General features: G+C 51.2%; 6 protein-coding genes across 6 annotated transcripts; 3 read left to right on the top strand and 3 right to left on the bottom strand.

The window, feature by feature from the left end:
• Window positions 1–100: 100 nt before the first annotated feature.
• On the top strand, window positions 101–4,842 carry BJY04DRAFT_175937 (putative GPI-anchored cell surface glycoprotein). Its single transcript, XM_073709405.1, has 4 exons — window positions 101–860; window positions 932–1,119; window positions 1,179–4,262; window positions 4,316–4,842. The coding sequence occupies exons 1-4, from the start codon at window positions 787–789 to the stop codon at window positions 4,354–4,356; spliced, it is 3,387 nt and encodes a 1,128-aa protein (XP_073577254.1). The 5' UTR covers window positions 101–786; the 3' UTR covers window positions 4,357–4,842.
• A 121-nt stretch (window positions 4,843–4,963) lies between these two features.
• BJY04DRAFT_212477 (pseudouridine synthase PUS4) lies at window positions 4,964–6,237 on the bottom strand (the record flags this gene model as incomplete). The annotated part of the gene is made up of 2 exons (XM_073714595.1): window positions 4,964–6,114; window positions 6,165–6,237. 2 exons carry the CDS (start codon window positions 6,235–6,237, stop codon window positions 4,964–4,966), a joined length of 1,224 nt encoding a protein of 407 aa, XP_073577255.1.
• Window positions 6,238–6,518: 281 nt separating this feature from the next.
• Window positions 6,519–8,721, top strand: BJY04DRAFT_2587 (uncharacterized protein). Its single transcript, XM_073720027.1, has 3 exons — window positions 6,519–6,841; window positions 6,954–7,375; window positions 7,430–8,721. The coding sequence occupies exons 1-3, from the start codon at window positions 6,637–6,639 to the stop codon at window positions 8,609–8,611; spliced, it is 1,809 nt and encodes a 602-aa protein (XP_073577256.1). The 5' UTR covers window positions 6,519–6,636; the 3' UTR covers window positions 8,612–8,721.
• Window positions 8,722–9,169: 448 nt separating this feature from the next.
• On the bottom strand, window positions 9,170–10,576 carry BJY04DRAFT_2591 (EBP2 family rRNA-processing protein). Its single transcript, XM_073720031.1, has 3 exons — window positions 10,303–10,576; window positions 9,607–10,249; window positions 9,170–9,547 (listed from the first exon to the last, which is right to left on the bottom strand). Exons 1-3 carry the CDS (start codon window positions 10,420–10,422, stop codon window positions 9,240–9,242), a joined length of 1,071 nt encoding a protein of 356 aa, XP_073577257.1. The 5' UTR covers window positions 10,423–10,576; the 3' UTR covers window positions 9,170–9,239.
• Window positions 10,577–10,703: 127 nt separating this feature from the next.
• On the top strand, window positions 10,704–11,313 carry BJY04DRAFT_175944 (heat shock factor-binding 1 family protein). The gene is made up of 3 exons (XM_073709406.1): window positions 10,704–10,891; window positions 10,950–11,049; window positions 11,166–11,313. The coding sequence occupies exons 1-3, from the start codon at window positions 10,823–10,825 to the stop codon at window positions 11,261–11,263; spliced, it is 267 nt and encodes an 88-aa protein (XP_073577258.1). The 5' UTR covers window positions 10,704–10,822; the 3' UTR covers window positions 11,264–11,313.
• Window positions 11,314–12,938, bottom strand: BJY04DRAFT_175946 (protein disulfide isomerase family protein). Its single transcript, XM_073709407.1, has 2 exons — window positions 12,153–12,938; window positions 11,314–12,086 (listed from the first exon to the last, which is right to left on the bottom strand). Exons 1-2 carry the CDS (start codon window positions 12,664–12,666, stop codon window positions 11,503–11,505), a joined length of 1,098 nt encoding a protein of 365 aa, XP_073577259.1. The 5' UTR covers window positions 12,667–12,938; the 3' UTR covers window positions 11,314–11,502.
• Between the last annotated feature and the right edge of the window lie 1,991 nt (window positions 12,939–14,929).

Below are 14,929 nucleotides of genomic sequence, written 5' to 3' on the forward strand. Positions count from 1 at the left end.
CGGGTTGACATTTACAATAGTGGCCCAATGTGTTGAGATGTTACCTAAGTGTCAGTACGGAGGAACAGAACCATGGATGATCCATGACAAACTTGCAGCAGCAGCAGCAGCAGTAAGGGCCAAGGTCACTATGACTGTCGTCCAATCGAGGAGGTATGAGAACCAAGCGACAGTCGTGCCTTCCCATAGATAGTAGCCGAGTTGGCAATGCCGCAATCGCTAGGTATCTTTCTCCAGCTCTGGTACCTACCTAACTTCTCAGTCCTCAAAATTCAATCCAATTCACACCCGGCTGAAATCCTGGAACCCCAACTTCGAGTCTTTCTTCCGGGCCAGTGAGCATTGAGCACCGCATTGTTTCAGAATTGGGAGTTCAGGAACCAGTGGTCCTGCAAGCCAGCCAGACCTGTTTGCCGGCTGTTCAGTACTAGTGTCCAGAGGAGTTCGAACTCAACCCAGCCAGTGTGGACTGTGGAGGCGTGCGAACCGGCCACTAACAGAGCCCCTGAACTCAGGAGGGTTCGTTGACACTCCCGACGACTTTGAGTTTCTGCAAGCTTCAGGTTCCTGTCCTCTTGTCCATTCTTTATTCTTCAATTCTGGTTGCTTTCACTCTCTTTTGACTTTTCCTTCACATTGTCGCTCGTTTGTCCTGGTGCTTGTTCTCGTTCCTGAACCCCGGATTTCCTTCAGGAACCGCATCCCCTCCCCCTCTTTTTTTGTACAACCAAAGCACCTTCTAGGTGTGACATCCGACTTCCTTTTCAGCCTGATGCGGTTCCCATCATGTCTCTCAATGGGTTAGACAATCCCACTGTCATTGAGGCCTATCAGATCGCCCTTGCCGAAGCAGGAGGATGGTACGTGCATCAAGCTGCTTCATTCTCATTCGAAAATCACTCTAACCTTTATCCTTGCTTGATCACTTCAGGTTTCTGCTGCGGTACGTGTCAAGGGATGAAGTGACCCTCCACGAGCGCGGCACCGGGGGTGTTCCCGACGTGCGAAATGCGATTGAAGGCTACGAAGAATGCTCCCCGCTCTATGGGTTCCTACAATATCGCAGGCGGAAGGTCGTTCTGAGTTATCTCCCAGAAGAACTATCCCGGCTCGTACGAGGTATGTTCGCTCTTGGTCCGATTGCGAATTCCCCTAACCAACCGTTCAATTGCTTGTAGCCCGAACCACTGTCCAGTTCCAATCGGTTCTAGACAAATTTTCCCCTCATGACACCGTCTTTTCCCTTTCGCAACCGTCGGATCTGACAGAAAGCGCACTATCGTCTGCATGTCTACTACACACCGCCTCAGGTTCTATCACCTCCTCCTCGAGCTCCCTCCGTCGTCGGAGACTGATGGAAATCGCGGAAGATGCAGAGGAAACTCCCACCAAGGAATCGGAACAGCCGCAAGCCCCTACGCAGGATACACGCCAGAGGTCTTTCAGTCAAGTCTCGGAAGCCACAGTCGTACCTCCCTCGGTGATATCAACTCCACCCGAACTACCCAATGGCGATGTATCTGTGCCAACAAGCCCGGATGACGTTCAGATAAATGGGCTCTCTCCTTCCATCTCTCTCGATCAGCATTCCGAACGGCCAACTTCCTCAAGGCATTTCCGGGACGATCTATCGCTCGCGCCTTCCGAATCTCGACAATCCACACAATCCGCTAGACCTTCCCTACGAGACCTTGAGCGCGCGGCCGGATACAAGCCCAAGGTGAAGCTGGGCCCTCGGCCTTCGGTGGACGGGAGTGGGCGGCCTCGAACGGCCGGTAACCTAACTCGAAGCGTCGAGCAACGCCCTGTCGCTTCTCTGCCCGCTGGTGTTCGGGCTTCTCCCTTTCGCAAGTCCAATCCTTCCCCAGCTCGGCCCCGTTCTCAAGGGAATCCCGTGGCCACGCCGTCCGCCAAGGTCCCGCCAGTCCCTCCTCTCCTTGTGCCTCCGTCCTCGATGTCGATCTCTAGACCTCAACTATCCCCAGGTGCCAAATCACTGAGTGCGCTCTCCACTTCAACCACCTCGAACGAGAAGGAGCGGCTTATGAAAGCCCTCCAGCTACGCAAGTCACAAATGCAAAAAAGAGCCCAGGAAGCGAAGCAAGTTAATGCAGCTAGTGGAGGAGAGAGCAGGGCTGCTACACAAGGCCTAAACGATGATAAGGAAAATGTCAGGCAGCTGCCCGAAAAAGCGAGGTACGACAAGGGACGTCAGAGGCTATCTAGCATCTCGGAGCATGACAACAAGGTTCCGCTTTCTGAATTGCAGCCTGAAACTCCAGAGCTGGTCACTGCTGCGTTTGATCTGGTCAAACGCCAAGAGGGGGCCCTTTCAGAACCTTCGAATACAGAACCTGTTGTAGACACAGTCGGTGACCAGTCCAATTACATACTCCCCCGCACCACCTATTCGGAGACAGCACCCGAGGCGACTAACATCGAGGAAACCGTGCAAGAAGCACAGGTGCCCCTTTCTGAACCCGAAACAAACCTGTTGCAAGATGATTTGACCGGGTCCACCAAGAATGATATTAAGAGTGGCGCCAGTTCGCCTAGCGCCCCTGTCAATGTCCCACCCGAAGACATCCCCCAAAAGGCTTTGGAGGAAGAAATTGTCGCTACTATTTCCCCTCCGGCTGAGGAAGACGCCCCCATTACAAATGATACTGTGCTAGCTCCGGCCACCCAATCAACCGAACCTATTCTCCCTTCCTCAATTCCCTTACCAGAGTCACCTGCATCTCAATCGCGTCCAGCATCTGTTATTGATTCTTCGACAATCATTGCATCCAAGCCTGCGGAATTTCCAACTCCACCGCCGGCTGAACCTGTAGACGTGGAGCAAGAGCAAGCATTCTCACGAAAGGACAAACGTAGACCTGTCCTCGAGCCTATCCAAGTTCCGACTCCGGACTATTCAGATGACGACAATCTTCTTTCCGACGACTCCTTTATGGAAGAACTGAAAAGCGCCACGGTCGAGGAGGCGAAACCCGTCTCAGTGGGGAAGACTCCGCTGTCTCCGAACTTCTCGAATCGAGCAAACACTCAGGTTTCGCCAGACGCGTGGAGGAATTCACGTGCAGTTTCAAACCCGAGTGCTATTGGACATCAGTATCCTAATGCACCTACTTTCGCCGGAGGCAGGGCTGTCTCGAGTCCATTCTCACAGGCCGAGAATTCGTCAGGGCCCGTTTTAGTGGCTAAGAAGATCAATGTATCTTCCGGAATCTCAAAGCGCATCAAGGCCCTTGAACAATTCTCAAGCATCCGCGAGGGAGCGTCAACTCCGGTCCACAATGTATCGACTCCTACCACAGCTTCGTTCGAAGCCCTTCGAAAGCGAGCTTCTGTATCCCATGGAGGTAGCCACACCGATACCTCACTATCCCGAAACCCTTCATACGCACCGGAACCATTTTCCCGGGCCCCCAGCTTTAGACGGCCGGATTCCAGAGCTAGCACCAACGCTGAACGCACAACGAACTCTGTCTCCGTCACCGCTCGTATCGTCCGTGACCCGGATGTTGTAAGTAATGATGCGAACAGCGCTGCAGAGCCGCGCGCGCTCAATCTACAGGCTAGCCCCTTGACTGTTGAACGCGGCACCCCAGAAAACACCTTACCTCAGAATCCCACTCCCGAATCTACTCCAAATAGGGCTGAAGTGCGAAGCATGTCGGTTTCATCCGCAGGCTCGGCTAAACCTCCTCCAGCAGTGCCACCGCGCTCAGAGAGTAGGCTATCTTTGTCCTCTAGAAACGATGGGTACTTTCTTTCAAGATCACCGAGCGAGACATCAGCCTCTTCGCCCGAAGAGAAGAAGGAGTCCAGAACTTCCAGGCTTCTTCGCCGTATGTCTTCAATCACTTCAAGCTCGCGCAGAAGCACCATTGGTTCGAGGAGTCCAGTTGTCGAGGAGAGCACTATGCCACCTGTGCAAGAAGGGCCTAAGAACACGGTGGAGCTTCCGGCAGCAGTTGACATTGGCGAAGTCAACGTTCAGTTCCCTGACACTCTCCTCTGGAAACGACGATTCATCCGTGTTGACAGCAAGGGCTATCTGGTCCTGACACCGGGAAATATCGATTCGAGTAATCGCAGCATGGTCAAACGATATCATTTAACAGAATTCAGAACTCCTTGCCTGCCTGACGAAGAACGGCAAGAACTTCCCAACAGTATCTTGTTAGACTTCCTTGACGGAAGCACTCTACAGTGCGCCTGTGAGTCAAGACAGGGTCAATCTTTTGTCCTGCAGAGTATGTGAATCAAAAGAAGGTCCCTTTGACAGAATTACACTAATGCGAAACAGCTCTCCTTCACGCGCATGGTACCCATCAGCAACTTGTTTGAGAGTAGTACCTCTCACCACATATAACATTCATTTATCTTTCTTTCGACCTAAAATTTCATTTCGCAATGGGCTCGGTTTCTCATTTCACTGTCTGAATGCCTGTCTGATTTCCTTCCCTGTTATCATGCATGTTTCCCAGCGGTATACCCTATCCAAACGATTTTCCTTCCGTCTTTTCATCGGTTATCTTCACCCTTGACACCGCATCCGGAGCGCCCATTACCTTCCCAACTCAGTTCTCTTTCTCTTCTTCAACACTGTTTGATGAGATGTATGGTTTCTTAAGCCAAATCACTACATGGCATACATTACTAGTCACCCTTTTAGCTGCCCTTGTGTCGGGAGCAGCAACTGCAGCAACCATTCTCATACTCTAAATTCAGTGATTACTGGTATGGAACATAGTCGCTTATTGTGTTAGGCTAGATGCTCCTAAGTTCAAGACGAACATCCAGAGGGCGAAGTCTCTAATATCACACTCAGATCAGGCTTTACCATCTCACAGCTATCGTAGGTCTACAGACCGAAGTCAAGTCCGCTTCATCCGATTATGCAGGAGCTAGAAGTACACACAATCTTCTAAAGGTCGTCGCTAAATTTGGATTCTCAGTTCGAGTTTTTCTCAGCAACACGCTTTTTCTCCCATTCCTCCAAGAAAGTCTTCACTTTCGGGGCCCAGACCTCCTCACCAGCGTCGAGATCTTTGTATTCAATGATCTTCTCCGGTTCAAGATTAAAATCGGCCTGGCGTGAGCGAATAAGGGAGCTCATAAGTGCACAGCTACCGACTGCTTTGCCCAGATCATGTGCTAAAGAGCGGACGTAGAAACCGGAAGTGACTGTCATGAAGATCTTTACTGCTGCAGGCTGTGTCTGAGCCTTTAGTTTATCTGAAGGCTCTGGTTGTTCTTCTGCAGGCGCTGTCTCCCCAGCTCCCGGTGCATCTGTCTGTTCAGATGCAGCCTCCGCAGCATCGCCTTTAGTAGACATTTTTTGTTTCTTCACTGCCGGTGTGGCTTCGGTGTTTGTCTCATCGGCCTTGACATCGTCAGTCGGGGGCGATTTGCGCTTTGATGAAAAATCCGCTCCATCAGCAGCAGCAGCAATAGGCAAAGAATCATCCTTAGCTAACAGCTTCTCGGCAACAGCCTTCTCTTCCACGGCAGCCTCTTCCTCCGGCCACTTGTAGTCGTGAGTACCAGGTTCATACCACTCGACAATCCTCATCTCCATCACCTCCACCGGCCGAGGCTTAATCTCAATAGGAGGCTCCTTGCCCTCTCGCGCATATTCATAAAGTTTCTTCCCCTGAACCTTGAGCGCCGAGAAAATAGGCGGATGCTGCATTATCTTCCCTCGGAACTGCTCGAGAGCCTTTTCCACAGCCTCCCGCGTAATATGCTCATACGGAGCCCGTCGCACAATCTTTCCCACCCGGTCATATGTATCTGTCTCCGCGCCAAAGAGCACAACCGTCTCGTAATCCTTTGTGCAGCCTAGAAAGTCACCAAGACACTTCGTTCCCTTTCCGACACCGGCGACGAGGACTCCAGTTGCCATGGGGTCGAGTGTACCTCCATGGCCAATCTTGACGTCGAGGGCCTGCGTGCGGCGGCGCTTGCGCTGGTTGCTGTTTTCGCGGTTGCGGCGCTCTCGCTCCGACTCGAGCCAGGGTCTGAAGGTCTCGGAGGGGTTGAAATGGCGTTGAAGTTTGCGGAGTACGTCGGCGGAGGATACGCCCTCGGGCTTGTGGATGGCTGGTTCGTTCTGTTAGCTTTCTGCGCAACTTATCGTGAGATGGACATACCGAAAACGCCCTCGTAGATCTTTTCTCCGGACATGTTGCGGCGGAAGAGCTTCAGTCCTTGGCGGAAGCCCATCGGTGATTGGAGGGAATATGTACTAAGTATATAGAGCAATGGCCGCTCTGTGTACCAAGAGTACCGGATTGGAGTTTCCTAATGAAGCTATAAAAAGCTAGCTCAGGTAAAAAGATAAATCGCCAATCCAGGCTGGAATGGCCGCGGTAAGATACATAGTGTAATTTACCTGTTATTGGTAGCAGCAGCCGTAAATAACCAGCTAATACCAGAATGTTACCAGCATCTGAATGAATGGATCCGTCCCAGCGTCATCTGGTCGATTCACACTCTCCTCGTCTCCAACACTCCCCCTCATCCCCTCTGCTCGCTACTGCTTTTTCCTTTGTCCCATCTCCAGGTCTGCTCCTGGACAACTCCCACCTTCATTACTCAAGGCACCATGCAACGCCCGGAGACATGACATCCCGAGAAGATAGTGTCTTATCCGGCCGAGACTCGTCTCTCGTTGACGAGAACGACTGGGAAGAATTCAGCTTGTCCGAGGTCAGAATCCTGGTCCCTGGCAAGTCGCGCTATGCCAATCTTCTCACGGCCACGCCGGAGAACCCCGTCCAGGTGACTGGGTGTCTCGAAGAAGTAGAGGAGGAACAGGAATCATTAGGTTCGTACAATACCGTACACCATACACACCACTATACTTTACTACTGCCGAGTATGCTCGACACCATAACCAGCAATAATTAGCTAACTTATTTGCTTCTTCTCGCCTGTAGTTCTCGACCAGGACTACCTATACAAACGCATTGTCATCGACAACGTGAGCCACTTTGCCTACGGTCAGCATAATGACGGCGAAGTCGGCATTTGGGTTGCCGGCAAGGCAGGCTGGTTCTCGATTTCACCTGCGAAGGGGTATAGACCTATGTTCAACGAGGTTATCGAGGCTATCGATCTCCTCTATTTCCTGATTGATCGCCATAAACCGAAGAGGAGGAGGCGGAATTGGAATCCGAGCGTGGAGTATCTGTGTGATGAGTATGTTTTGCACACACATGGGATATGCGAAGACGGGGATGATTCCGCGGAGGTCTTTTACAAACATCACAACTTTCTGCTTTCGAGAATGATGAAGGGGGAGGAGGAGGTCAATTGGCCCGAGACGAGTATTTTTGCGCATCTATGTGAGAAGTTTCCGGTATGGTGCTCTTGTACTTGTTTTAGCAAGGGTCATGTTCTGACGCGGTTCTAGGAGGACTATGAAGAGCTGCGCGCTCAGAAGGAGTCAAAGGATGCTGAAACGGAAGAAGAAGACAACGGGGAGGATCAGGATGAGGATGAGGATGAAGAAGAGAACGGAGAAGAAGAACAGGACAAAGATAACGACGTTGAAAGAATGGAAAGTAGGGCACCAACACCGGAACCTCCTACCGTTTCAAAGGCGCAGGCAGACACCATATATCAGGTTATTCTTGACCTCAAGGAAGCAGGGCATCTCGCCAAGCGACAGTTAAATCTTGAGCTTGTCGCAAAAACCTTAGTGACTCGTTTTGAGGTCGAGGATCTAGAGTATGCACAGAACCTCATATGTTCAAGCGCCGCCGCCATCCTTGGATCCATGAACGAGGCCAAGACGAACACATTCGACTGGTCAAAGAAGGTCATTTACAGAGAGCTGAAGTCAGCCTCCAAGAAGAGCAAAAGCACATTCGAGAGCGTGGCATTTACTCCATTACGGCCGCGTCTAGCTGATATTACTTCATCATCGGAAGACGAAAGTGACCGCGAACAACCGAGAACCCGCAGACCTCGCCATCACAAGTCTGTACTACGGCCAAAAAGCCAGATTGCTACAAAGCGTACCGGCAAACGGACTCGGAGCACAGCAGCGGAGTACGACATGTCTGACGACGAAAACCAGGACGCCATGGATGAACTTGAAACACCCAGCAAAGTTCGCGGCCACGACCTAGTTCGAGATCCTCTCTCAACAAGAGCCAAACGCCGAACCCGGTCCATCCTCTCAGACTCTGAATCAACCCCGATAATCGAGCGAACACCACTGCGAGAAACTCTCCAGAGCCGCAACACCTCTGTCTCAGCCGCAGAGCACGTACCCGACATGACACCTTCCCAGGATCCCAACCTTCCAGCCGATACATGGGTATGCCAAGTCCCGGGTTGCGGAAAGACGATCTATAAATGCTCATCGAAGCGCGCCAAGGAGCTGATTCAAGATCACTCTTTGGCTCATGCAGATGACACAAAGGCGAAGCTTGACCTCGTCGTCGCAGAGCAGAGATTGAATATCAATCTTCGTGTTGATAACCTGCTCAATCGGATTAGGGATATGGGGGATTTGGGTGCTCTAGATGGTGCACTTGCTGCACTTAATGGTCAGACGAATGGCGCAAACAGCGAAATTGGTACTTAAACCAGGGCTTGTCGGGTTTGATACCTGCAAAATGTATCAAGCTGCAGATTACTTGCTCATCTTGTGAGGGAGTGGCCATTATACAGCTGCGAATTTGCATCCCCCACCAATCTCAGCCCTGGAGGTCGATCCTGCCGAAAGATTTAAGATGGTACCAAACGCCTCTCTTAAAGGAAGTGTGCAAAGACATAAAGTCAGGTCCAATCGTGCGACGATCGGATGCCATGGCATGTTTTATGCCCCAGTCCACTCAAGTTCGACGACAACGAGTCGCACATTTTATCACAAGGGGGGAAGTTGAAGGGGGACGTTCCTGCCACTTATCCAACCCTGAGTCATCGATCAAGAGGTTCAGGGGCTGGCACAGCGTACCTGCACGTTGGCTCAAACCTCAGCGGAAAGTGCCCCTCGAGGCCTCGCAAGCGCAAACCCAACTATATACCAGGTCTTTCAAGCCTACGCCCCCGTCTACAAGGCATCTACATTAGGTACTTAATGGAACAAAATTGCTTTTCGAAACCTGATAACCATAACCCACAAGCCTTACTTCCGGTATCCTCATTGAGTGAACAGAAGGGAATAGAAATGCACAATGATACACCACATCTAACATGCAAGTTGCAATTGATCAAGCGCGGCCCCTCGCTGCAGCACGCTTGCTCTTTCCAGGACGCTTAGGTCCACCACCGCCACCGCCCTTCATCTTCTTCACTGAGAAGCTGCGCAAATCTCCACTAGACATGGCGTCGCCGCTCTTCGCGTGCCGCTTCTTTCCGCCGAATCCGAACTTCTCATTCTTCTTTTGCCGCTTCTGGTTGGGGGCATTGGCCTCGGTGCGGGAACGCTTGCGCGGATTCTCGGAGACGGCGTCTTCAACGGCAATGTCGAAGAGGTCGTCTGCACCGCCTGCTCCACCGGATGTATCTGACTTGCGCTCTGTATTATGTTAGCCAGGGTACCCTTTAGGTTTTGTGTGAAATTGAAGGCGAACGTACTCTTCTTCAAGTCTGCGATCCTCTCCAAAGACTCTTTCTTCTCCTTAGCCCGCTGCTGCAACTTTGCAACCTGCACCTGCTTTCCAAACTTCTTCAAATCCCTCTGCTTCCTCGCCTCCGCGGCAGCCTTCTTCCCCGCAGCCTCATCGTACAGCTTCTTCTTGATCTTGCCCATATGCTCATCCGTCTTGACCATCTCTGCAAAGTAGTCACCGGGCCTTGTGAACGGGATTCCTTCCTTCTTAAGCAATTTCCTCGCCGACAATGTGGCCGCCTGGGCAGTCTTGTAGAATGCCAGTTCACGGTTCAAGTCGTCGTTGGCATCGGGGATATCTGTTTCTTCGGCGGAGATGAGCGAGTTGTGTTCGGAGAAGGGGGTGAGGTGGGTGATGAAGGAGATGCGTTTCGTGGCGCTCAGCAGGGCGGCGCTGTTGTTGATTGTGAGGCGTTGGTGAGGGATTACGTCTTCGCGTTCGTCTTCGGAGAGGTCGGAGAGGGGGATGTCTTCTTCTTCCTGCTCTTCCTCATCCTCGTCATCTTCTGGTTCTGAGGCTTCCTCGGCATTCTCTGTGTTCTCATCTTCTTCCGACTCTTCTTCCTCGTCCTTCTCAACCTCGGGCTCCTTGGCGGTGCTCAATTCCTCCTTTCCCAGAAGTCAGCAGATGTAACAGCCAAAGAGTGAGACGAAAAACAAACCTCTCCACTAACTCCCTTCCTCTTCTTCGCGGCCTTCACCAACTTCTTCTGCTTCTCAGCATCATAATCCCTGCCCTTGTGCTCATCCAGAGCCTGAAGAAGTTTACTTCTCTTAACCATCTTATCTCTTATCGTAAGGCTTCTAGAGAAGAAAGTAGAGACAATTGCGGTGTATGATCGTTGCGACGGACTCGGAGATCGAGATAGGAAACCGCCAGTACCGGAATTTTTTTGAGCTGCGGAACTGACCTAGACCTTGTTTGGTTAGACTGGCTGATAAGGATACGCTAAAATTATTCTGGTTAGCCTGGCTGTGAGGTTGAAGGAATATTGTTGATCCGAGGCGCTTATCGTTGCCCTGCAGCTGCTCCGGCCCAGCTCCAAATAACATAGTTCCGTCGGAGGTAGATATCTAGGATTCGAGAAAGTCAAACTAGATCCTTTCTCTACACAAAAACTCACTCTTCAAGACTTTCTTTGAGGATCCTCAATAATCAACTCATCTTACCTCAGCCCCACCATGTCCGACAAGTCCAAACCACATCCCGCGGAACGCACCCTCTCTCCCTCGACTCCAAGTCAACAACAGGTACGAACTCCCTTTTTTCCATACAACCCATAGGTTCTAACACCCCGTTTTTTGATAGGGCTCTGATGCGCAGGGACAGTTTACTGCAGCCGTCGACGACCTCCTGGACCAGCTTCAACATAAATTCGATACAGTGTCGAGGGAGATGTTCGGAAAGTGTGAGTTTTCTCTACCATATTACCTGCACAACTACATGGGCGTGTTAACGCCACGATACATATTGGTCTTGTCGCAACTTTGTGGATTTGATGCTAATGCTCTGGGTACCTTATAGTTGACGACATGGCAAGACGGCTAGATGAGTTGGAGGCTTCGCTGAGTGCTGCGGGGGATGCGGGGACGGCGCCGACGGGGTCGCCGAGTGCAAAATGATTGATTCTGGGGGCCCGCTACGGTCAAGCTTGCGGAAGGTGGAAGGAGGAAGCTGTTATTCTTGATTTTGAGATACCCTATGAATATCCCTTGCGATTCGTGCATTGATAGAAGACGTTCAATTCATTCTATGCATCCGTGTACATATACCTAAAACAGCGTTTTCCTAAACAGAGTGCGTAGTAGCTGTACAATCCTACTCATATCCTGCAATCCAAATTACTTGCTGAGAGAGCAGTTTACAGCTCATCCTTAACGTTCTTCTCCTGGCCCAAGAACTTCTTCAGGATGTTGCTGCGCGAAATCAGGTCATCGACCTTCTCGGGGGCAGTACCAGCAGTGTTCGCAAGCAGCTTAGCCAACCGGTTCGACTCCTTGACAGCATACTCCTCGTTCGCCGCAATTTTCTCGGCAACCTTGACATAGTACTCGGCGTACTTGCCCTCGGCGGTCTTCGCAGCCTCCTTCACCTCCTTGACAAGCTCTTCGACGTTCTGGGAGGTCGTGTACTTCGCAATCAGAGTATCAAAGACAGCAATGGTGCCAGCTTTGGTGTCGAGACCGCCGCCAGGAGCACGGTGAGTGCCTGCCTGAGAGTTGACGTATTCAACAAGAGCTTCCTCAGAGCGAGCGCCGGAGTAGATGAGCCCCTCGGTCGAGCCCTTGGGGAAAAACTTGATGGTTGGGTAGCCGGTGACACCCTGGGACTTGGCCGTAGCCTTTGCGTTCTCGGCTTCGGCGTCGACCTTACCGATGATGACGAAGGACTCGAGGGCGAAATCATTAGCGAGGGTTTCCCAGGTTGGTGCGAGGTTCTTGCAGTCTAAACAGCAGCGGGTTAGCACATGGATCAGCCCTCAATATTCCAAGAAAAGAGGATGAAGCATACGTCCACACCAAGGTGCCGTAAACGCCACAAACACATCCTTATCACTTCCAACAAGCGTCTTGAAGCTCGAATCTGTAAGCATCTCAACATTGCTAGCCTCCTTCTTCGCCCCCTTCGCCTTGGCTCCAATCTTGCCCTCCACGAACGCCGTCAAGCTCTCCAAGTCCCGTCCGCCCTTGTACTCCTCCGGCACATCACTCTTGCCATCAAACCATTTAAGAGTCGGGAACCCCTGGATCCCGAACCTCTTGCCTAGGTCCCGGTTCGCATCGGCATCGACCTTGGCAATGCTGACCTTGTCCTCGATGTGAGCGAATGCTTGGCCTAGCTCCTCGTAGACCGGGGCGAGGTTCTTGCAGTGGCCGCACCAGGGGGCAAAGAATTCGACGAGGGCAGGCTTGCCGGATTCAAGGACGACTTTGTCAAAGTTTTTGGGGATGAGGTCAAGCACTGCGGAGCGGGCGGTGGCGAGAGCTGCCAGGGAGCTCACGAGGAGGAAAGTTGGGCGGACCATCTTGGTGATGATGGTCTGTGTTTATTCGTCTGTATATGGGTTCTTCAAGATGATTGAAACAGATCAACTGTTCAGCAATTGAGAAGGAAAGAAGGTTCAGCTGAGCTGTGAGATCGAAGCTAGATCGTGATTCGGGGAGCATTAATAATGGTGGAGAGCTTTCGGCGCGGATCTACAAGAGGACACTTGTACGGACCATACGGTAGCCCAGTCGCCGCCGAACGATGAATCTGGACGTCACCGGATAGTTCTTTGAGGGAGTACAGCTCGCTTTGCAACGTCTACGAATAATGAACGGCCTGAATGCTGGGTTTATGAGTTTCCATTTCGCCACCTTTCCAAATACTAATACAGCCGCGAAATAGGTATATGATAGTTGAGCATTGCTGCCCAGTGGAAAAGTAGTTCCTAGATTCGGTGGTATCCATAACATATTCTCTGATTTACCGTCTCTCAGATAACCATTTGTTTGCGTCTGCCCAGGTCTTCGCCTCTTTAAACTCTTTGCCCGCATTTTGCGAGCCCCTGTATACCTGTAAAGAAGTAAGTGGATAGTCCATGGGTAGGAGAGGGTCAACATACTGCGTCCCAAAGCTTGAAAGCTCGCTCCAGATTTCCCGTGAAGCTGTCGCTGTGCTGGAACCACTCCTTGCCCTTAGACTTGACCTCCTCCCGCGCGTCTTTTGAGGTGGGTTCCGCCTGCAAAGGCAGGTCATCGAGGTACGTCCGGACAGCAATTCCCAAACCGCAGTCGTTATCGTCAATAAATGGAAGGCTACCGTTGTCAGCGAAGTTTTGCATCCGAAGCTGCGTTACATACCTCACACCCATTTCGGTCCAGTCATCTCGATCGCGGTCTGCATCGCCGCTGAGAAGAAGGCTAACAAGGACGATCTCAATCAGGTTTCGCAGTGTAGAGCGAACCTCCGTTACAAGAGAACGGTAGGAGAGCAACTGTCTGCTGAGCGGACCAGAATAACCGATATTCTTGTGCCGCAGTTTGCCAATGCACGCCACGCGAGAAATCAGCATATTGAAAGATTTGTCTTCGTCTGAATATATTCCATTAGCATTAGCATTATTCAGCAGATAGGTAGGATTTCTCTTACCTGATCCTCTCATGGGGCCACCGGAGACATGTGAGAACCATTGCTTAGCATTGAGAACCCCAAATCGTAGTAGTTCGATAGCAACAAATGTAGCTTCTTCCAATGAGTCTTCCGGGTTCAGGCCAGAAAGGGCTTGCTCAAGACATACACCCCACGGTGTGAGCTGATGTTTTTCATTTATGTAGCCGCGGAGTTGAAGGAATCGCCAATAGACATTAGCAAGAATTTCGTCTTTCGATGAAAGGGGCTAGCATGGTTAGCTTTACAAAATATGATGATGGTGGAAGTCTCACAGGAGTATCTTTGGACGCAAAGGTCTTGGAAACGAAATCCGATTCTTTCAAGCTTTGTACAGCAAATCTGAACGGCCCGGTCGATCCCTAAATTATGTTAGAATATCTTCCCAACAGGCACAGACTGAACTAACCTGCAGCTTCTTGATATCTCCGGTGTATCGGTCACCGGATGTCTTCCAAGCACGGACGGAATGTATTACTGGTGGCGGCGTCCTTAGGGAAACAGTAGAATCGGCGTTCTCATTGTACCATGTCCTGACGCTGATACTCTTGCTCTGATAGAATCTATGAAGGTTATTTGATAATAGGGACATTGCCTGCTCTCTGAGCGGAGCAAGCGTCTCGCCTGCGACTTGTCGGTAAATCTTGGTGTCTTCGACGCCCAGAGGTAACGATATCAAAACCTGAGCCGAGGTGAGATAATTCGGCACATCAGGGCCAAGGATGCCCCTTGAAATATAGTAGTAGAGTTCTTCCGGGAGGCGTTGACCGATCAACTCGTGCATGTCAGTAGGGCTATTATCGGCATCCATAGGGCCAACTCTTCCCTCCACATCTATAACCACGTGGTGCTTGACACTCATGAAGGCACGCTTATATAGGTCCGTATACTGAATGTCCTGCATGCGGCGCTCTTCATCGTATTGTGCACACAGACCAAGCGCGGTGCGTCCAGCAGCATTGAACATGGGCAAAGCATCACGGACGGTAACAGGTTTGCCGGGAAACCCAGGGTTCTCGAAAAACGGGAAAGTGGGGAGGAATGATGAGCCAAGGAGTAGGGCGAAGTCGAGGAATTGGTCATTCGATAGCCTGCCTAGTTCCTCTTGACAGGTTTGTTTGTTGATCCAGAAGGCC

The sequence above is a fragment of the Aspergillus karnatakaensis genome, assembly GCF_047715665.1.
Source record: "Aspergillus karnatakaensis strain CBS 102800 unplaced genomic scaffold BJY04scaffold_1, whole genome shotgun sequence".
Lineage (NCBI taxonomy): Eukaryota > Fungi > Ascomycota > Eurotiomycetes > Eurotiales > Aspergillaceae > Aspergillus > Aspergillus karnatakaensis.